General features: G+C 39.0%; 1 protein-coding gene across 1 annotated transcript; it reads left to right on the top strand.

The window, feature by feature from the left end:
* The first annotated feature begins 19,426 nt into the window (after window positions 1-19,426).
* On the top strand, window positions 19,427-22,884 carry LOC142171959 (uncharacterized). The gene is made up of 5 exons (XM_075235689.1): window positions 19,427-19,523; window positions 19,948-20,571; window positions 20,653-20,810; window positions 20,916-21,490; window positions 21,990-22,884. Exons 1-5 carry the CDS (start codon window positions 19,427-19,429, stop codon window positions 22,882-22,884), a joined length of 2,349 nt encoding a protein of 782 aa, XP_075091790.1.
* The last annotated feature ends 527 nt before the right edge of the window (window positions 22,885-23,411 follow it).

Raw genomic sequence — 23,411 nt, forward strand, 5'->3', positions numbered from 1 at the left:
TTGGCATTGACTGTCTTTGACAAAATACTCGTTATCTCACGGTTGGAGACTTCAACTTGTCCGCTTGCTTGAGGATGGTAGGCGGTTGATACTTTGTGAGTGACACCATACTTTGTGAGTAAGGTATCAAAAGAATTGTTGCAAAAATACGAACCCCCATCACTAATAATGGCTCTTGGGGTACCAAACCTCGTGAAGATGTTCTTTTTCAAGAATTCCACCACACTCCTTGCTTCATTTTTGGGAAAAGCAATGGCCTCAACCCATTTAGATACATAATCCACCGCAACTAGAATGTAGGTGTTCCCACAAGAGCTAACAAACGGACCCATAAAATCAATGCCCCACACATCGAAAATATCTATCTCCAAAATGGTGGTGAGAGGCATTTCATTCTTCTTTGATATCCCACTGGCCCTTTGTCATTCATCACACCGCTTGACAATCTCACTAGCATCCTTATAGAGAGTAGGCCAATAGAATCCACAACTCAAAACTTTTGCCGCCGTTCTTGCTCCACAATGGTGACCACCATATGGTGAAGACTGGCAAGCCTTAAGAATAATCATTTGTTCTTCCTCCAGCACACATCGTCGGATCACACCATCGGTACATATCCGGAAAAGATACGGTTCATCCCAATAATAGTCAAGGCGATCTCGTTTGAGCTTCTTCCTTTGGTTTGAAGAGAACTCATTTGGTACAATGCCACTCACAAGATAATTGGAAAAGTCGGCGAGCCATGGCATCCCAGTTATAGAAATGGCTAGGAGTTGCTCGTCGGGAAATGAATCATTTATCCCAAGGCCATCATGTGACCTCCCCTCCTCCTCCAATCGGGATAAGTTGTCCGCCACTTGATTCTCACTACTCTTGCGGTCTTGAATCTCTAGATCAAACTCTTGCAATAGAAGCACCCACCGCATCAACCTTGCCTTAGAATCCTTCTTGCTCATCCAATACCAAAGCGCCACATGGTCGGTGTGAACAATTACCTTTGTACCCATCAAGTAAGGGCGGAACTTCTCCATAGCAAAGACAATTCAAGGAGCTCTTTTTCGGTCACTGTGTAGTTAAGTTGGGCATCATTCATGGTCTTGCTTGCATAATAGAACGGATGGAAGATTTTGTTGGTACGTTGCCCCAACACCACTCCAACCGCCATATCACTTGCATCACACATGAGCTCAAAAGGCAAGCTCCAATCCGGTGTTGTAATAATAGGAGTAGTAGTCAACTTGAACTTAAGCAACTCGAATGCCTTCATGTAATCTTCATTGAAATGGAACCTGGCATCATTCTCCAAAAGTTTACACAAAGGGTTCACCACCTTAGAAAAATCCTTGATGAATAGGCGATAGAACCCCGCATGACCCAAAAAGCTCCTCACTCCCTTCACGGATGTATGGGGAGGGAGTTTGGAGATCACTTCAACGTTGGCCTTATCAACCTCAATACCATACTTTGAAATCTTGTGACCGAGGACAATGCCTTCCTCGACCATGAAGTGACATTTCTTCCAATTCAAAACCAAGTTAGTTTCCTCGCATCTTGCCAATACCTTGTCCAAGTTGTTCAAGCAATCATCAAAAGAATTCCCAACGATGGAGAAATCGTCCATGAAGACCTCAAGAATATCTTCCACCATATTAGTGAAAATAGCCATCATACACCGTTAAAAAGTCGTCGGTGCATTACACAACCCAAATGGAATCCTCGAGAATGCAAAGGTACCATATGGACAAGTGAAAGTGGTCTTCTCTTGGTTCTCAGGAGCAATAAGAATCTGATTGTAGCCGGAGTATCCATCCAAGAAGCAATAAAAAGAACACCCGGCCAACCTATCCAACATTTGATCAAGAAATGGAAGCGGAAAATGATCTTTCCGAGTGACTTTGTTGAGCTTCCTATAGTCCATGCACACTCTCCACCCGGTGACAGTTCTTGTGGGGATCAATTCATTCTTGTCATTAGTTATCACAGTCATGCCCCCTTTCTTTGGGACACATTGCACCGGAGAAGTCCATGAGCTATCGAAAATGGGGGTAAACAACCTCGGTATCCAACCACTTTATGATCTCCTTCATCACTACTTCTTGCATTGCTTCATTCAATCTTTTTTGATGCTCCACGGAGGGTTTGGCATCCTCCTCCAAAATAATCTTGTGCATGCAAAAGGCGGGGCTTATACCCCGAATATCTGCCATTGTCCAACCTATAGCTTTCTTCCTCTTTTAGAGCACCGCCAAAGTAGAATCTACCTGCACGTTAGTCAAGTAAGAGGAAAGAATAACAGGTAAAGTGGAACAAGGGCCAAGAAACTCATACCTGAGATGTGAAGGCAAAAGCTTTAACTCCAAAGTGGGAGGCTCCCTCGATTGAGGGCTTTGTTGGAGGAGTCTTCCGGTTCTCAAGATCTAAGGACAATTTTCGGGGTTCATAAGTATATGACCCCATTCCTTGCAAAGCATTGACACATTCCACAAAGCCTTCCTTCTCATCATCATCATGATTGAGCAACACAACTTCCAAGGTATCCTCAACATTCATCACAACACTAGCATCAGCAATAATTACTTCGGTCACTAAATCCACGAACGAACATAACTTTGTTGCTATTTGGTTGCCTCATCGATTTGCATATATGGAAAACCATATTTTCGTCACCCACTCGGAAAGTGAGCTCACCGGCTTCCACATCAACAAGAGCCTTCTCCGTAGCAAGAAAAGGTCTACCCAAGATAATAGGCACCTCGTAGCCAACCTCACAATCAAAGACCACAATGTCCGCTGGAAGGATGAACTTATCAACACGGACTAATACATCATCAATAATCCCCAATGGACTCTTCATAGTCCGATCCTCCATTTGCAACCTCATATATGTGGGTCTTGGTTTCCCAATTCCCAAAGTTTTGAACACAGAGTAGGGCATCAAGTCGATACTTACCCCCAAATCACATAAAGATTTGGCAAAGTCGGCACTCCCAATAGTGCAAGAGATTGTGAAAGAACCCGGATCTTCCAATTTCGGAGTCATCAAGTGCACAATAACACTCACTTGATGTGTCATCTTGATAGTTTCACAATTCATCGACCTCTTCTTAGTGACCCAGTCCTTCATGAACTTTGCATAACCCGACATTTGTTCCAATGCCTCAACTAATAGTACATTGATAGACAAACTTCTTCATCTTGTCAATAAACTTTTTAAATTGGTTCTCACTATTTTTCTTTACAAGCCTTTGAGGGTATAGAGGAGGAGGCCTTGGCTTTGGTACCTTAGCCTTTGGCACTACCGGTTCTGGCATGTCAATCATGTGCTCCCTAGACGGGTTCACCTCTTCTTGCGTCTCCTCCACATTTTCATCAATATCAATTCTCACTTCGTCATTATCTTGAACCACATTGCTTGGAATTTCATCTTCTTGAACTACAACATCATCATGCACAATTCTTCTTTGATTTAAGGTGGTTGCATCTCCACCTTTTTCACTTCTCGTAGTCACTACCATAGCATGTCCCGTATTATTCCCCCCCCCCCCCCCCCCCCGGGTTCACCACCGTATCACTTGGTAGTACCCCTTTAGGACGAGTGTTCAATGCTTGTGACATTTGGCCAAGTTGAACCTCCAAATTGCGTATTGAAGTGTCGTGGGAGGCTAATTGAGCATCGGAGTCGGCATTTTTCTCCATAATTTATTTGAACATACTTTCAATCTGTCTCATCTCATTGTTAGAAGAGCTCGAGCTCGGGCCTTGAGAAGGATAGGGGTGGATTGCTTGGTTGTTGGAACATCGGGGGCCTTTGAAAACCCAACCCCCGATTGTTGTTGTTGTTCCACCCTCCTTGATTACCTCCCCAATTACTTTGATTGTTGCTACCCTCATTGCCTTGGTTTCCTTGATTATTCCAATTACTTTGATTGTTGTTGCCACCACGCCAATTGCCTTATTGGCCTTGGTTGTTCCAATTTCCTTGTGATCTCCATTGTTGTTGATTTCGAGCATTGTTTCTTTGACCTTGATAATTGTTGACGTATTGCACTTCTTCTTCTAGCTCATTATATGAATCACCTTGTTCATACCCACTATCATCTTGCATGAATTATTCCGGACGGCTTTGCCCTTGTTGACCTTTTTGTTGTCTCTTGTTCATCATCATATTTATACCTTCCATCGCATTCACTTGTTTTGGCCCTTGAATTTGTTGCAGCTAAGCTTTGGCCAATTGGTTCATTGTGCTTGTTAACTCTGCGATAGCTTTCCCATGATCATGAAGTTCCTTGTGTAGGTGCATGACATTGGGGTCACCTTGAAGAACATTGGCCCTACTTTTCCATGCCGATGAGGTATCCGCTTTCTCATCCAAAATTTCACAAGCTCCCACCGGCGAGTTGATTTACCACATATTGATTTGTTGTATCGATCCCCTTTGTAGAAAGTTTGTTGGATCATGGCCTCAATCATATCATTATTTGGGCACTCTTTAACCATGGTACGATATCTTTCCCAAATCTCATGCAATGTCTCATTGGGCTCTTGCTTGAACACTAAAATTTCATCTCATGGAACAGCCATGTGCCCCGGAGAGAAGAATTTGGCAATGAATTTTTTGGCCAACTCATCCCATGTATGTATGGAATGATTGGGAAATCTCTCTAGTCAGTCCAATGCCTTTCCCCGTAAAGAGAAAGGAAATAGCCTCAACTTCAGCGTGTCCCCCGAAACATTGGTTTGCTTGTTCCCCCAACAAGTATTGACGAACCCCTTGAGTTGCTTGTAAGCATTTTGATTTGGAACCCCCGGTGAAGAATACCCGTTGCTCAAGTAGTGTAAGCATCACGTTGGTGATTTGAAAGTTGCCCATCCAAATACGGGGCGGGACTATAGCACTTGCATAACTTTCGTACGGCAACACCAGGTACGCTATCACTCTTGGTGGAGGTGGGGGAGGGACGGGAATATTATCATTAGGCGGTCGGCCTCGCCTATTTGCTTGAGGTTCGGGAAGAACCTCATCTCCTTGATCATCGTCCACTTCCTCCCCCAATGGCAAATTACCAATGGGCTTGTTGTTGAGAGCCATTATCGTACCTATAAGCAACTCAAAAACAAAATTAGTGACTGGGAAGGAAAAGAAGACAAATCACACAGAAACTTAGATATATAGCTAAATCCGTTTAACTCCCCGGCAACGGCGCCAAAAATTGATGTCGCCCAAACTCACACTACAAATATAGGTAGTGAGGCGGTCGAAGCAATAATAAAATCCAACGCAAGTCGGGGTCAAATCCTTAGGGAGTTAGAATTGGGATTAGGTATATATTTTATGTAATTGTACAATATACCTTAGATTACACTTTCATATTCTTGTTTGTTGTTTCTACTTCTACTTTAAACTATTGATTGCAATTATAAAACTAGACGACAATATTTTTGGTTTTGGTTGTTTTCCAAATAGTAAAAGATCTAGGGTTGTTACTTCCACCTAGGTGGTTACCTAATGGGTTGAAAACTCTAGGACAAGCCTAATTAGTCGGGGTTGTAATATAGCAATCATACGTAATTACCCACTCTATATATCTCGGTAGTTTGAGTAGTTTTGCCCAATTTGGCTTTCTCAAGTCTAAATGGATATTGCACAGAACAAGTGATAGCTGCTCAAGTCGGGTCTTACTATCTCTAGATTCAACCCTTTAATTGGGGCTATCAATTTCTTGAGTTCACCCCAATTTCTTGTTAGCCAAGTTTTTCTAGACTTAGTCTCTCTTTCTCAAGTAGAGACTAAGTCAATTAGGCATGAATCAATATTTGCAACCATTAATTCTTTAATTCAAGCAAGAACTAGGTTAAATATCACTAACCCAATCACAAACAAGTCCTAAATCAAACATCCATCAAGTACCCACACTAGGGTTGGGCCACAACCCTAACTAGAAATTTAGCTACTCATGAAAAATGAAGAAATACAAGAAGAAGTTAAGATAGAATGCATAATAATTGATTAGGAAAAGAAAATCTAATATTTAGAAGCTAATCTAGTAAAATATTACTCAAAACAGTAAAGGAAAACAGCTTAGGTGCTCTCAGAATACAAAGCTTGCCCTAAAAATGACAAAAAGTTCTATTTATACTAAGCTAAAAATATCTGACAAAAATGCCATTGCAAAGGTTGTGCGGCCGTATAATTATGTGTGCGGTCCGCACAATGAGACTAGGCTTGATAGGTTCTAGTTCTGCGGCCGCACAATTCTAAATTGCGGTCGCACTTCTTCAACTACTGTGGACCGCGTATTTGTGAGTGCGGACGCACTCTTGCTTCTGCGGCCGCACAATTATAGTGCGGTCCGCACTCCATGATCTTAGGCTCTGCCTGTATGAGACATCTGCGGACCGCATAAAAATGAATGTGGTCGCGCTCTTGATTATACAGCCGCATAAAAATGGTGTGGTCCGCATTTCTTCTTGAACTTGAAATCTCATCTCTTTGATCTTTGTCTTCTGCGGACCACATAATATTGAGTGTGGCCGCACTTAACATTCTGCGGCCGCACAATTATGGTGTGGTCTGTACTCCTTCATCTTGCCCAAATCCAGCTCTCTGAATCTCATGTTCTACGACCGCTCAATATTTGTGCGGTCTGCATACTTTGAAGAAGAACTGACATGGCTCTTCCTTTGTTTTGTGGCCGCTCACAGTATTGTGTGGTCCGCACTGTGGTCCTTTTGCCTTGTTTTGGTCCTTGTCCACTTTTGACTCTTTTATGAGTTGATTTTGACTCTTTTGGCTCGTTTTTCAATGTTCTTGTACAAAAGCGCATTTCATTAGTTTTCGGGAATACCTTTAAGCATTTTTGAGCTAAAACGCAAGTAAAAGAGAGCAAATAAGCGGTCAAAATCCCTACTTATCAGTGTTCATCAATCACATCATAGACACTTATAGCCTCATCCTCCTTTTATTCCTCTTGATCACTTCCACTATCCTCATATGCTGCCAAGAATACCTACTTCATTGCTTCGGTAAATCCTTTGCCTAGGATTTTTCCTTTGTTAGAAGCCTTTTCTCTCATTTTTTTTCTCGTTTCTCCTTTTCACCTCGTTCTTTCCTCCGCTCAATTTCCCACATTGGGCAATTCTTGACCATGTGATCTAGCTTTCCACACTAATAGCACCCATCATAGTTAGCTTTGTCGATCTGATTGGGCTTATTACTGGTCTCTCTCTTGGATGCACATTTGGAATTCTTCATGAACCTCTTGAACTTGGCAAACATTGCTAGATCAGGATCATCATAGTCAGATTTATCATCCTTAGATTCTTTAAGAACCAAGGCCTTATCCTTCTTTGGTTCTTCCTTGCGCAGTTCTATATTTCTCATTTCATGAATTTTTAAGCTTCCAACCAACTTATCAAGTGAGATTTTGTCCAATTCTTTGGCTTCCTAGATTGCAGTGACTTTTGATTTTCATGAAGCTCGAAGAATTCTTAGAACTTTTCTAACCAACTCTTCTGAGGTAAACACATTTTCAAGTGATTTCAGTTCATTGATTATTATAGTGAACCTAGTCATCATATCCTGGATGGGCTCAGACTCCTTCATGGAGAAAAGCTCATAATTTCTAATGAGTAGCTCAATCCTTGATTTCTTTACTTGGTTTGTTCCTTCATGAGTAGTTTGGAGTGCATCCCATATCTACTTCGTATTAGAGCACACAGAAATTTTATTATACTTATCAGGATCAAGTCCACAGATAGAGATTTTCTTAGCATTTGCATTCTTCTCCATCATTTTGAAATCTACTACCACAAATTCAGAGGGGTCCTTAGGAACTGTTTCATTTTGTGCATTTTATTTAGTAGGAATCAAAGGACCTTAGTTCACTATGGTTCATAGTTCATAGTCTTCAATTGTCAGGAAGTCTTTCATTCTTGCTTTCCACCAACTGTAATATTTTTCATTGAACAGGGGTGGCATGGTAGTTGATTGTCATTCATTAATTTCTGGTGGAGCACTCATCATGCTTCCAAGATCTCTCTATGTGTTAGCCGTGTAAATGAGAGAACTACCTCTGATACCAATTGTTAGTTTGAGTGCTCGTATGGATTACTAAAGAACTTGGTTCTTTATAGTGTTCTTTAAACGTAAAGTAAATAAGTAATAAAATAAATACAAAGATTTTTACGTGAAAATCACCCGGCTCAAAGGGTGCAAAAATTACGACCTACCACGTAGGATTTTCAACTCCAACTCCACTAGAACAATGAGCCAAAATGTATCAATTATAAGACTGTAATTAAATACTCTCTAGTACTCCTACTACTCCTATTTTATTCACAAGTTACTATAACTTGTAAAATAAAATACTCACTCCAACTCACTAATTGTTTATGACACTTGATTATAACTCAATTTTCTAAAACACATTCACTAGACTAACTCAGGAAGAATACAAGGCAAGTAGTCAACATAAGTAAACGACTTATGACTCTTTAGTTGATGTGTAAAAGGATAGTTTAGAAGTCCAAAGTCGATCCTATTTAAAACACAACTTGAGATCTTCTAGGAGTCATATTCATGGCCAGCTTCCTCTTTGTTAGGACTCATATTGTTCTAAGGATTCCACAAGTTTTGGGACTTTTGTCTCTCACTAAATTATCCGTATCTTCTTGAGTAACGACCCTTATTACTTATAGCAGCCACCTTCCACCAAACTCGGACCTGGATAACTTTGAGATAAAGTTATTGTCTTGTACAGACGTACAAGAATCAATCATGAGGAGCTGGTTTTTCAGAAGAGTTAAGCAGCTCGATTCTTTGAACATTTAGTCATACTTTGTTAATCATCAAAACTTCAATACTCAACCAATGTTAATAATACTATTGAAATTAGTAACCGGGATGAGGTAAATATAGCGCCGATAGCATATTGAAGTTGAGACATGGCATGTTACTCATGGTGTGATTTCAAATATTTTCTAATTCTAAAGAAATTCTGTCCAAATAACGTTTGCCGACCAAAAAAATTGTCGTCTAATTTGATTAGAATGAAATTAATGCCCATAATAGCGACATGACTACACGACAAGAGACCATGCGAATGGGCAACCGACCATTGGGTGAAATATGAGAGAGGAATCCTTCCCAAATTTACCATTCCACATATTGGTGAAAACCACGGCCTCCATACATTCTTGCAGTGGTTTTGCTTTTCCTCTCTAATAATCCATATATGTTTTTCTTGTTTCATTAATTTCCAGAAAAGAAAAGGCATGGAAATCTTAGAAGATAACATTGCAAACATATATACGTTCTTCACCACAAAAAAATAAAAAATAAAAATGTGAAGTAGTAAGGGGGGAAACGGCACACAATATTTTGGGAGCAAAACCGCTAGTCTATGATGTTTCTTCTCCTAGTACACCAGGCCATTTTATAATTGATGTACGATAGAGAGAGATGAGGGGTCAAAATTAAACCTAAGTTCGTCTACTATTTATGTTACGGTAATTATACTATTCATTAAATAACGTCAATGTAAAAGGATTCAAACTGTTGTGTACAGTAATGAACGTTAATCAGGTGTAGTAGGTTTGTTATTTTTTTTGGACGCTTATAGTTTTTATTGGTTCGATTGCGTATATTCTTTTACAATTAGTTTATACTAAAACTTAAGCTCTCCAATTATTTTTTTCAGTTTGTCGGAACAACAAGTTCAGGGTTGGAGATATAGCCTTCAAGATACTGTAACTTTAGTTCAAACCTAATATTTATTTTTAAAATTTTATTTAATATATATAAATTATTAATTTAAAATTCAATAACTTTAAGTTGCTAGAATTCCGGACCCATAACTACAAATTTTGATTACTCGTACTATCTAACACTAACGTCACTAATTCATGTTGGTTGTAGCTATGTAACAACAATAACAACAATCTCAGTGGATCTCACTAGTGGGATTGAGAAAAATTATATATATGCAGATCTTACATCTACCTTACGATTATAACATCGGGCCTCGGCTGGTCGTAGCCATGCATGAATCAATAAAGACACTAATATGGTGGTTACCACCCATACGCAAAGGTCTCTTCTTTGGTTTCACGTACTTCTCTCATCATTTTTTACGTCTATTCTGAAAAGTGCAAACGACACTGACGGAAAAATATCATTCGGATATATAACAAGCTTTTGTGAAATGCAATATATGCAGTAGGTATGAAGAAGTAAAAGTACGTGGAATATTTATGCGTAGTTAAAGAATCAATTGTTGCAGATTTTGCATCTTCTATTGATGCGATTGGAGACGAATTTACTACAAACGTTAGTATTCCAGCATGAGGATGCTGTACTGCATCGATGGTATGAGAATATTTCCCTTTTCATGATTGTTGAGAATAATAAAAGACGTATTGCTTTGGTCTTATCAACATAATAATATGTACTGGGGTTTCCTCAAAAGAGTTAACAGTACTATCCATGTTCTCTTTTTTCTTTTTCTCTATTCTTGTTTGAAACAAATCAGAAGATGCGACGATCATATTAATAGTAGCAGGAATAAATTAAAACTCACTCGACAAGAAAATCTTTTACCTGCCACTCTATAAATAGCAGAAATTCTTACGCTGCCTGTACCAATTACAAACAGAAGGATTATATATATCCTTTTTTTCTCAAATGTTGGCTGTTTGCTTCCCTTATTTTTGAACAGAGTCTTCAATTCTTTTACTATTGTGTTTGTTGTATTGCTAAAACGGAGACCAAAGTTCTCAATTTTGACAAACATAAAGGACTAAACGCTATGGGATATACTTAAGGGACGGTTTTAGACCTATCCAAAACATTAGGGACATTCTTGCATTTTTTTGATGAGACATTATTGTATTACTCTCTACTTACAATTAAAGAAAAAGTTGATCACTACGAAAGGAAATTCTTTGGCCTTGAGATGTGTTTCATCATATCCTATAGTTGATTGTGCATGAATTTTTCTCAAATGCACATGCACGAAATGATAAATTCGGACAAATCGTTGCGACAATAATTGGACTATAGTGTACATATTTTATATGCTAAATACATAATTTATGTCTAGATTGTAGACATTACTGTCACACACTCCTTTAATTCAGGGACTGGCTGGCGGATCCCCGCGCTTTAAGTGTTGATATTTTGATAAATGACTCTCACTCTATCTACTAGTATTGCACCTAACACATTATCAGATTATCTCTTGGAGAAAGGAGGGGGAAAAATCCTAAATTAAGAAGATAACTTTTCGGGAAAGTGATAATTTACTTTATTTCAACGTTTAACAAAGCAATTATTCTGATTTGAAATGGGCCAGTACATAATCTTGCTTCAGATTTCGCATATGTTGAGTTGAGGCATTACTTGTCTTCTAGGCCTAAGCATAAACATTAATTTGGGCTTAGCTATTTATTTCGGAGTTGGCCCACATATTAGTAGGAGTAGTTAGTCCACCAGATTAGGCTCATTGTATATAAAAAAATGTACAGGGTATTTTGTATAGTTTTGGATAGATATTTTCATTTGGGAAAAGGTCTGAATTTGCCCCTATACTATGGTATATAGTTTACCTTTGTCCCCCGTTATACTTTTCGTCCAATTCCACCCCTACCGTTAACAAAATTTATAAAATTGCCCCGAGCCCTAACGGATCTCCACTGTGGCAGCTAACCCCTCTATTAATTTGTCTACATCAGCAGCCAAGTCGGCACCTAATATTTTGTTTATTGCCTTTACTAAATTAGAAAATTAAAAAAGCAATTCTTCCACATTTAACCTAGTTTTGTTTTATTACCCACTCCGCCTCCCTCCTTTAGCAGTTGCCGACGCCGGAAACTAGATTCGGCATGCCACCATTTTTAATCAAACTCTTAACAATTTATTCTTCTATTTCTGATGTATTAATACATCTTTTTCATTCTTAATAAAGTTAGTGGAGATTTACCGAGCACCATTGACATTCGAAGATATGGATTTACCATCATCAACATTTACTATCATCAACAACGGAGAAGAATCTATTGCAATTTTCTTTCCAATTTCAAGCAGTTTTCGTTAACTTCAATGACTTCACTGTTGCAACTGAGCTAGGGTTTATGATCAACTCTCACATAAAAAAATTGACTTCGAAAATATACTAGGATATGGATTTGAACATGCAAGAAAGATAAATCATGGTCAAAGAATTTTCTGGTGGCTTCCGACGGTGTTCAGACGGATCTGGTTTAAAGTGGTGAGGGTATTTTCCAATAGGTCGCAAATACAGGAGGAGAGAGAGAGAGAGATGGGGGTGGATCTAATCAGCTTCTGGGACGATTTGAATCTTAGAGAAAAAGACATATCCTTACTTGCTGCTTCTCCGGCTATGAGTAAAAGCCGAGTTTATCCTCGTCGACTTATTGGAAATTTTGAACCTTTTGAAAAAGATAAATGGAGATGATGGTAGGGTGGGACTAGGGGTAGTAGAGAGGGTGGTTGGGCAGTCGACTGAGAAGGTGGTGGTTGACGGCAGACCAAATGTTTCTAAATGAATATAAAAGGCAACTGAAGAGATTGATTTCATTCAAAAAGCTGGCTGCTCCAACCTCCATTTTTCGACCAAGGAAGGCATCCTTCTCTCTCCTCGACCCAATTATTTTGGTCAATAAAACCTAGTGAGAGTTATATATAGGTGCTGACTTGGCTGCTGATGTGGACAGATTAATAGAGGAGTTGGCTGCCACAGTGGAGATCCGTTAGGGCTCGGGGCAATTTTATAAACTTTGTTAACGGTATGGGTGGATTTGGACGAAACGTATAACGGGGGACAAAGGTAAACTATATACCATAGTATAGGGGTAAATTCAGACCTTTTCCTTTTTCATTTTGCGGAATGAGATCAATAAACCTCCTCCCTCTCTCTCTCTCTCTCTCTCTCTCTCTCTCACACACACACACACACACACACCCCTTCCAAATCTTAACAGTTTCTCTATGCGATTTCATGATTTCCTCATGCTTTCAAGGTATAAGAGCAGGAATTCTTCTTGAGCTCGTGATTCCGCGTCTTCCGATTGTACCCTCAAGCTTTTTGGTGGAGTTTTCGTTTTCTAGGGGGGTTTTCTCTCATCGATTTTTTCCTCGTTTTTGACGATAGTGAGTGATATCGATACAAAGTGGAAGAAAAGGAAGGAAAAAGCAGTGGAACAATAAAGTAAAGAGGAAAAGCTACTAAGAAGAAATAAAAAAACTAGGGCAAAAAGTTAAAAGGGTTTTCAATTCATAACCCAAAAGAGAAAGCCAATACAATATATATGAAAAAGAAGATAAAGATTCCTAGCTGGTAAACGACCTTTTCTACTCTTCCTATATCTGGTTGGATCTTGTGTGAAAAAAACAAGACAAAATGTGGGGGTCAATATATAATTACTGCTAACTATATATAAAACATAAGAGGGACTAAAGCGACTAACTTAAGAACTTAGTTCTATCCTGATGACTAACTAACTTAACGACCAAGTCCTTCTTCTTAAGCTCCGTGTACAACCCCTGAAGCTTCCCAATTCTCTATTTCGTATCAAATCTCCCTTGTTGAATACCTCCTTGTCCTCAAGGAAGAAAGGAAGGGGACCTGATCTTCAGGGAATGATAGTCCTCCCATGTAGCTTGTTCAGGAGTCAGCTGATCCTATTGCACTAACACTTGAGTGACTGCCTTATTTCCTTTTTATATCATACGCCTATCCAACATTTTCTGAGGGTGTGGACAGTAAGAGCTAGAAATATAAAGAATAGGAGGATGGAAAATGTTTGTAGGTAAGTTGTGGCATTTCTTCAGTTGAGAAACATAGAATGTTGGGTGAAGTAGAAGCTGAGGTGGAAGGGATAATTTATAAGCAACAGGTCCTACCTTCTGCAGAATTCGGTATGGTCCATAATATTTAGCGGAGAGTTTGGAGAAATGAGTGCCAGATAAAGAAATATGTCTGTAGGGTTGAATCTTTAGGTAAACCCAGTTCCCCTCCTTGAACTGCCTATCTGATCTATGCTTATTGGCCTGTACAATCATTCTCTGTTGAGCTCTCTGCAGATGATACTTCAGCAGTTGAAATTTGAGTTCCCTTGTCACTAAACTCCTATCAACCTCTTCTACAACAGAATCCCCTACAATGTAAGAAAGGTGCAATGGTGGAGGCTGACCATATAATGCTTCATAGGGAGTGGTCTGGATGGAAGAGTGAAAAGTGGTGTTATACCACCATTAAACACTTGACAAGTAGGAGAACCAATCAGTTTGGGAATCAGAATAGAAACACCTTAGATAGGTTTCTAAGCACCTATTTATCACCTCTGTTTGTCCATCTGTCTGTGGATGGGAAGTTGTGGAGGTGTTAAGTGTGACACCGTGCATAGGGAACAGTTCCTGTCAAAACTTGCTAGTAAAGATAGGATTTCTATCACTTATAATATCTCATGGCATGCCATGAAGTTTGTAGATCTGCTCTATAAATAGATTGGATGCATCAGTAGCTGAATAAGGGTGTGATAGGCCCAAAAAATTAGCATATTTGGTTAGTCTATCTGCCACTACCCATATCACTGTCTTTTCTTTAGACTTGGGTAAACCTTCTATAAAATCCATGCTTATGTTGCTCCATGCTGTTGCAGGCAACTTGAGAGGTTGCAGTAGCCCGAGGTAGGAAGATCTATCATTTTTATGCCTTTGGCAAATGTCACAACTCTTAACATATGCCTGTACATCTTCCCACATTCCCTTCCAGTAGAAGAGGGAAGATATTCTTCTATAGGTTTGTTTAATGCCAGAGTGTCCACCGGTGGTTGAATCATGCCACAATATTGTGCATCTTGTCCTATCACTAAATTTTCATTCTTTCTGAGTTGTTCATGTATAAAAGAGTATCCCCCGAGTGTTTGATTCTGCATTTCTCTTCAATAATTGGATCAATTTGAGCAACTCCCCATCTAATTTATAGCTTTGCATAATTAAAGTCAATAGATCAGTCCTAACAATTGATAATGTCATTGCAGCTAATTCTGCTATTGGAAGCCTTGACAATGCACATGCAACTTTGTTCTCCTTCCCTTTCTTACACTCAATGGCAAAATCATATTGCATAAGTTTAGTTATCCATTTCAACTAAGATCCAGTATGTAGCTTTTGTTCAAGAAGGAATTTGAGAGCCTTTTGATTAGTTTTTACTGTAAAAGGCCTCCAAGTTAGGTACTGAGCCCATTTATTCACTGCCATGACTAGAGCCAGTAGCTCTTTATCATATATTAAAAGTGTCTGATATTGAGGAGACAACCCCTTACTAAGATAAGCAATAAGTTGCCCTTTTTGCATTAAAACTGCTTCAATTCCCAAGTTGCAGGCATCAGTCTCTATTGTAAAAGGCAAAGAGAAATCTGGTAGCACTAGTATTGGGGCAGATATCAAAGCCTTCTTGAGTTCTTTAAAGGCTAAGGTAGTCTTACTGGACCAATTGAAGTTATATTTTTTCAGCAGGTCCGTAAGGGGCTTACTAATGACACCATAACCTCTTATGAACTCCTATAGTACCCTGCCAACCCTAGAAACCCTCTCAACTGTTTGAGGTTAATAGCTGGCTAAGATTGCACAACTTTCACCTTTTTTAGATCTGTGGCTACCCCTTCAGCAGAGATGTAGTGACCCAAATACTCAATTCTTTCAGCTGCAAAGACACATTTGCTTTCTTTGGCAAATAATTGATGCTGAACTAGTAGATCAACATTGATCTTGAGATGTTGTACATGTTCTTCCAGACTTTGGCTAAAGAAAAGGATATTATCAAAGAATACCAGAATAAATTTCCTCAAGTACTTCTGGAAGATGTGATTCATTAAGCCTTAGAAGATGGAGGGTGCATTAGTCAGCCCAAAGGGCATTACTAGGTATTCATAATGGCCCGGGTGAGACTTGAAGGCAGTTTTGTGTACATCAGTTGTTGCCATTCTAATCCGATGGTACCCCGTTCGTAGATCTATCTTGGAGTAAATTTGAGGTCCTCCCAATTCATCTAGCAGTTCCTCAATAATGGGAATTGGGAACTTGTCCTTGACAGTCACCTTGTTTAGAGCCCTATAATCCACACATAACCTCCAGGAGCCATCTTTCTTCCCTACTAGCACCACAAGGAAAGCATATGAACTGGAGCTGTACTGAATGATGCCCTGGTTCAACATTTCCTGTACCATCTTTTCTATTACATCCTTTTGTATAGGTGAGTAACTGTAAGGTCTAGAATTTATAGGAATGTTGCCCTCCAGTAGAGGAATGTGGTTATCAAACACCCCTCTAGAGGGAGGTGACTGCCTTGGCTCTTGAAAAAGGACTTTAAACTCTCCAGTAGCTACTGAATTTCTCTAGGTTTCTCTTCTTGGAGTTGTGGTTTATTATTCTCCATAGATCCCCCAGTACATATCTTAATTATGAAAATTTTTGCAGTATTCACTGAAATTTTGTTCAGTGCTTTGGCATCCACAGTTTTAAAGGAAGGCACGGTTCCTTTCAATGTCACTAACTTATCATGGTACATGAACTTCATAAAGAGTTTCTCAAAGTTTACATGGATATTTCCAAGTTTGCACAACCATTGTATGCCTAACACCATATCACAGCTTCCAATAGGAAGCATCAAAAATTTATCTTTGAACATTACCCCATGCATCATCCAAGTGAAGCTCTTACTCCCATCCAGAGATTAGATTATCCTTCCATCTGCAACATAGACATCATGTGGTTGGATTTGATTAATTTTGCAGCCAATCTTCTGTGCAACTACTTTATTGATGAAGTTGTGTATGGATCCACAATTAATAAGAACATGGATAGGATTTTGTTCTGTGAATCCTTGGATTATGAGTGTTCTGTATCCTTTAGTTCCATTTAAAGCTTGAAGTGAAATCTCACAATTTTCTATGAGATCTTCCACTACTTCATGTTCACCATTCTTCTCATCTCTATTGGTGTTTCCCCATCTCTCTTCAACTCCTCAGTTTCCAGCTCCATAGAATAAATTTACCTTTTGGCCTTACACTTATATCCTGGTATGAATGGTTCATCACAGAAAAAGCATATGCATTGAGCCCTTTTCTCATCCATTTCAGCTGGAGTTAGTCTCCCCCTTCTGTTGTTGTCAAAGTTTGCAGTGACTGATTTCTTGTATCCAATCATATTTCCCTTAGCTACTCCACTAAATTCCTGACTTGGTGAACCTTTGAACACTAAGTAGCCTACAGAGAAACCTTTGATGGCCTTTCTTTGAGTAGCAAAATTTGCTTCTTGGAGCCTAGCCAAGTAATAGGCTTGGGGCAAGCTACATGGATTCCCTATCTTAACAGCATTGCTAAGCTCAGGCTTCAAATTGTTTAAGAATATACTTATGGAATATTGAGTGGACAAATTAATCCTAGTTATGACACTAACAAATGCCCTCTGGTAATCTTTCACTGACACTGTTTGCTTCACATATATTAGTTTAGTCATAGGATCGGAATATTCAGCCCCAAAACTGTCGCAAAGAGCCCATAAGTATTCTTCCTATGTTGGGAGTGGCATTTGCCCTCTACTCCTCATGTAACCTAAGTGCCATTATAGGGCATCTCCTTCGAAATGCATAGAGACCAGTTTCAGTTTTTGTTGGATAGTAATGTCTTCATTAGCAAAAAACTGCTCGACTATATACAACCATGTTCTTAGATCCTCCCCATTAAACTTAGGGAATTCCACCTTATGGTAATTGGTAAAAGGTATGTTGGGCAAGGGAGCATTGTGATTATACTATGGGGTTTGGTAAGGGTTGGGGGCAGGTGTATTCTGATGTGAATAAGGAGTTAGGACATATGGTGCTTGATGATATAAGGGAAGTGGGATGTGAGTGATTTGGTTGCAATAGACAGATAAAAATTGAGTGTGTGGGTTGTAGGTATTGAAAAAAGGTGGCGCACCTAAAGGTACTCCCTGCATTTGGGCTGGGGCAGGTTGATAATACATGTTTGGGTTGTTTGGGTTATAAATCGGTTGTGGTTAGATCAGGGTGGTTCTGGGAGATGGAGTTTGATATGGTGAGGGTTATGGCTTTGAAATGGAGTGGGTTGTAGATGGAGTGCTCTTACAAGGTGATTTCGTGAGCGAAGATTAACATTTAGTGAGGTACATGGGGTTTGCGACACTACAAGGGGGTTCGCATTAGCTTGAGGATTCGAGGCAGTGTTATCCATAGCTGATAAATCAGTAGGTACAGTAATATTAACATGTACTGCAGAAGTATTAACCCCATTAGAGCTAGGGGAGGCTATATCACCAAAATCAAAAGGTTTGTTATTAGGGGAATAAATCTCACCCCCACTGTAAGTCACATATTTGCCTTTTTTAGGTCTCCTCCCGCTATGTGCGATCTCATTGAGCACATCTTTGAGTTCATTCACAACCTCTTCCTGATTCCTGCTGTTTTGCTCTTGAGCTGCTTCAAGAAGGTCTTGTCTAGCAGAGAAACCAAATATTTTTGTAGAGATTTTCTTGAGCACATCCATGACCTCACTCATATTAGTTGTCATCGTCCCACAGAGCCAAGATATGCTCTGATACCATTGATATAAAGTGGAAGAAAAGCAAGAAAAAAGTAATGAAATAGTAAAGTAAAAAGGAAAAGCTACTAAGAAGAAATAAGAAAACTAGGGCAAAAAGCTAAAAGGGTTTTCAATTTATAACCCAAAAGAGAAATCCAATACAATATATATGAAAAAGAAGATAAAGATTCCTAGCTGGCAAACGACCTTCTCTACTCTTCTATATCTGGTTAGACCTTGTGTGAAAAAGACAAGACAAAATGTGGGGGTCAATATATAATTACTGCTAACTATATATAAAACATAAAAGGGACTAAAGTGACTAACTTAAGAACTTAGTTCTATCCTTATGGCTAACTAACTTAACGGCCAAGTCCTTCTTTTTAAGCTCTGTGTACAACCCCTGAAGCTTCCCAATTCTCTACTTCGTATCAGATATTTGCTTTGCCTACGGTGTTCTCTCAGTATTGAAGCAGATTTGCTGAAATTGGTTCATTTTGGGGTGTGGTCTGTCTAATTTGAAGAGCGCTTGAATCTAGGATTTTGTGTATGAATAATCGTGGTGATTTTTCTTTGATTCGAGGTCTTCTTTTGCATCTTCGGTGTCTTATCAAGGCCTTTGCTTTCTTCCGGATGTGAAGGAGTCGGGTAACCTCGAACATTTACCTCATTCTTATCTGCTTCCACTATTTTTGGTGTAACTACGGGATTAGACTTGTGTTGCTGGTTGCATATGTGAATTATCTTACTGAGTTTGTCATTCGAGCATCATTATTTGATCTTCTTATGTGTTTGAGTTTCGAATATGGCCGGAGGTGATGCTCCTAGTACTTCTGCTTCTGTCTATTCTCCTGACCCCTCGAGTCCACTACATTTACATTCCTCTGATGTTCCTGGAACTTGTCTAGTACTGTTCCATTTTCTGGCTCGGATTATGGTGGTTTGAAAAGAAGTGTGATAGTTTCTTTATCCGCAAAAAATAAAATTTCCCTAATTGATGGATCATGTCCTAAACTATCTGATGGTGCACCTGAACTACAAAGTGGAATAGATGTAATAATATGGTAATATCATGGATAACTAATTTTTATCCCCAACCATTACTGAGAGTGTGCAATATTCCGAGACAACTGAGAGTATATGAAAGCAACTAGATAGTAGATATGATGTTGTAAATGGGACCAAGGTTTTTGGAAAAAAAAAAGGAACTTGCTTTTACTTCTCAAGGTTCTTTGGACATAGCTTCATATTTCAATAAACACAAAAAATTATGGGATGAATTAGAAGTGATGCGCAAGAAACTTTAGAATTCTTGTGTGTGTCCAGCTAAGGCTGGTACTCAAAAGGAAGAGGAGAAGGATAAGGTGTACCAATTTCTTATGGGTCTCAATGAAACCTATGTGAGTGTGAGAAGTAACCTTTTGATGATGAATCCATTACCTTCCCTTGATACTGCCTACAATATACTTCTCCAAGATGAGCGGCAAAGGCAAGTAAATTTTGTTACTCGATTTCATCCAGAATCATCATCTTTTAATGTGAATTTCAACGGGAAGAATCCAGTCCACCCTAATCCTCCTCAAAGACAATGTAATCAGAGAGTTAATTTTGATCAATCCAAGGTCAATCTCTTCTGCAAGTATTGCAAGAAACCTGGACACTTGATTGATAAATGCTATAAGCTCCACGGTTTTCCTCAGAATTTTAAGTTCACCAAAAGAAGAAAAATGGCAGCCAATGCCACTGTTGATTCAATCTCTCACAGTCTTGGGTATGGGTCTGACAATATTTTTTTTGTAAGTGGTATGCAAGCTGAACATGGTTCACTGGTACCTGGTTTGACAAAAGAGCAATATTCTCAGCTGATGACTCTATTACAACAAACTCATGTGTCTGATTCTGGTCCCTCTGGTCCTCTGTCCAACCTTGTTGGGTCTGCAAACTTTGCTGGTACTCTCTTGCATACTAATGTCATAGGGAATTTCATTTCTTGCATGTTTTCTCATTTTACTGGTTCTATTTGAATAGTAGATTCTGGTGCCACCGACCATATGACCGCCAACAAAGACTTACTTTTTAATATCATTCCACTCACTATTCCTTTGCTTGTTTCCCTTCCAAATGGATATAAAGCAAAAGTGATATGCACTGGTTCATTTGCTTTAACCACATCTATTACACTTCACAATGTGCTTTTCATTCCTTCATTTCATCATAATCTTATTTATGTGTGCAAGCTTATAAAGCAGCTGAATTGTATAGTCCAGTTTATTTCTGATTCCTGTGTGTTACAGGGCCCTTCTCTAAAGATGCCTCTGGAACTTGGTAAACTGGATAATAGGCTTTACAAGCTTGTGCAGCAGAATTCACCACTTCCTACCCCATCCTATATTCAACATCCAATTTCAAATAGTTGCAGCTTACCTTCTCTATGTGATACTCTTTCTGCTCAATCATCTGTAAATACTTCATATGCTTTTCCTGATGCATTTGTACATACTCCACTTTGTAATAAAGTTGCAATGAATAAACTTGATATACTTTGGCATAATAGACTTGCTCATGTGCCTTTTGTTAGGATGAAAACTATTTCTGTGTTATCTAATTCTCTTTTTACTAAGAAGTCTTTTCCTTGTCATGTTTGTCCCTTATCTAGGCAAACTAGACTTCCATTTCCTGATAGTACAATTCATAGTACCAAACCATTCCAACTAATCCACATAGATACTTGGGGACCTTATCACACTCTTACACACTCCAATTCCAGATATTTCCTTACAATTGTTGATGATTATTCAAGAGCAACTTGGACTCATCTAATGGGATCCAAGAGTAATGCTTTCTCTTTACAAAGGCATTCATTGCAATGGTTCATACACAATTTAGTGTGAAATTACAACAAGTGAGAAGTGATAATACACTAGAATTGGGAGGCAACAATTTTGCTATTTCCTTTTTTGCTAAAAATGGAATCATTCACCAAACTAGTTATCCCTACACACCTCAACAAAATGGTGTGGCGGAAAAAAATATATAGAACTTTACTTGAAGCTTCCAAAGCATTAATGTTTCAATCCAATATTCCTATAAGATTTTGGGGGGGACTGCTTATTAACTACAACCTACATTATAAATAGACTTCCTTCCAAAATTCTTCATGACAAATCCCTATTTGAGCTCCTGTATGGATATCCTCCAACTTACTCTCATTTGAGACTTTTTGGTTGTTTATGTCATGCAACTATTCCTATTCCTCAGCGAGACAAGTTTAAACCAAGAGCTATTCTTTGTGTTTTCCTTGGTTATCCTTTTGCTAAAAGGGGGTATAAACTCTATAACCTTCACACCAAATAATGTTTGATTTCCAGGGATATAGTTTTTCATGAAGAGATTTTTCCTTTTTCCAAACCTGCCCCATCTTCCTCCCCAACCCAGTCATCAGTATCATATGATGATGATCCTACTCCTTCTTTGCCCACTAGTTATGCCTCTATTCCTCCTGCTTCTACTTCTTCTAATTCTACTCCATCTTCACCTTATGTTGGTCCTACTCCTTCCTCTCCCATTCCTCATATTTCTCCTCATATTTCTGAAATTTCTCCTTCTTCTACTCTAATCTCTCAACCAGATTCCCTTCTCATTCCTGCCCAATCTCCAGCCTTGCCTACAAATCCAATTCTATGGAAATCTGTTAGGCAATATCAACCTCCTTCCCATTTACAAGATTATGTCTGTCAACTCCCTCCTTCCTTTTTTGGTTCTACCTCCTCTTTCCAACATGCAGATGTTGAACCTACTACTTACTCTCAAGTTGCTTTAGTTTCATCTTGGCAAGAGGCCATGAGGAAGGAATTTGAGGCCTTAGAGGCCAATCACACTTGGGATATAGTCGAGTTACCTAAGAGCAAGAAACTTATTGGTTGTAAATGGGTATATATACTTAAATATAGGGCTGATGGTAGTGTTGAAAGATATAAAGCAAGATTAGTAGTTAGAGGTAACACCCAACTGGAAGGTGTTGACTTTACTGAAACTTTCTCACCCATTATGAAGATGTCCACTATTAAGTGTTTAATTGCTCTTGCTGTAAAAAGAAAATGGTCTTTGTTTCAATTAGATGGTAATAACGCATTTCTTCATGGTGATCTTGATGAAGAAGTTTACATGAAACTCTCTCCTGGACTCTCTGTTTCTGCCTTGTCTGTTTCTACTTCCATTCCTTTGGCTTGTAAATTGCAAAAGTCTCTCTATGGGTTGAAGTAAGAATCTAGACAATGGAATGCTAAATTGTCTCAAGCCTTGTCACTACAAAAAAATGGCCTAATTGCGGCGGTTTATTAGCAGGGGTCAGCTCCAACCCCCACAAATTTCATTAAATAACAGGGATTTACTTAACTGACACAATAAAAGAAAATAGCGGCGGCTGAAAACCTACGCTATCTGCAAAAAATAGCACGCTAATATTTCCCACGCTATTTTTTGCTTCGTTCATTTTTTTCTCAAAAGCTCAAAAGCTCCGCCCACTTCTCAAAAGCTCAAAACCTCCACCACGCTCAAAACCTTCGCCGCGCTCAAAAACTCAAGGTAAAGATCTCAATTTTGAGAGATTAACTCAAATTTCATGATTCTTTCTACTTTATTTTTCTTAGAATTAAAAGTTTTGTGTAAATTTCTCATTCCGTTTGTAAGATTTGAACTCAAATCCTCGTTTTTCCCTCTTTTTTCTTTGATTTTCCTCATGTTTTCCCCCTATAGCAGTGGCAAAGGCATCTCAATCACTCACTCTAGCA

This window comes from Nicotiana tabacum, chromosome 17 (genome assembly GCF_000715075.1).
Source record: "Nicotiana tabacum cultivar K326 chromosome 17, ASM71507v2, whole genome shotgun sequence".
Taxonomy (NCBI): Eukaryota; Viridiplantae; Streptophyta; class Magnoliopsida; order Solanales; family Solanaceae; genus Nicotiana; species Nicotiana tabacum.

Bases quoted from the DNA above. Each gene is read 5' to 3' on its own strand.
- LOC142171959 (XM_075235689.1), top strand. From the start codon at position 19,427: ATGGCCGGAGGTGATGCTCCTAGTACTTCTGCTTCTGTCTATTCTCCT. The intron at 19,524-19,947 runs GTCTAGTACTGT...GTGTGTGTCCAG, and splicing joins CTCTGATGTTCCTGGAACTT to CTAAGGCTGGTACTCAAAAG. The intron at 20,811-20,915 runs GTGCTTTTCATT...TGTGTGTTACAG, and splicing joins CATCTATTACACTTCACAAT to GGCCCTTCTCTAAAGATGCC.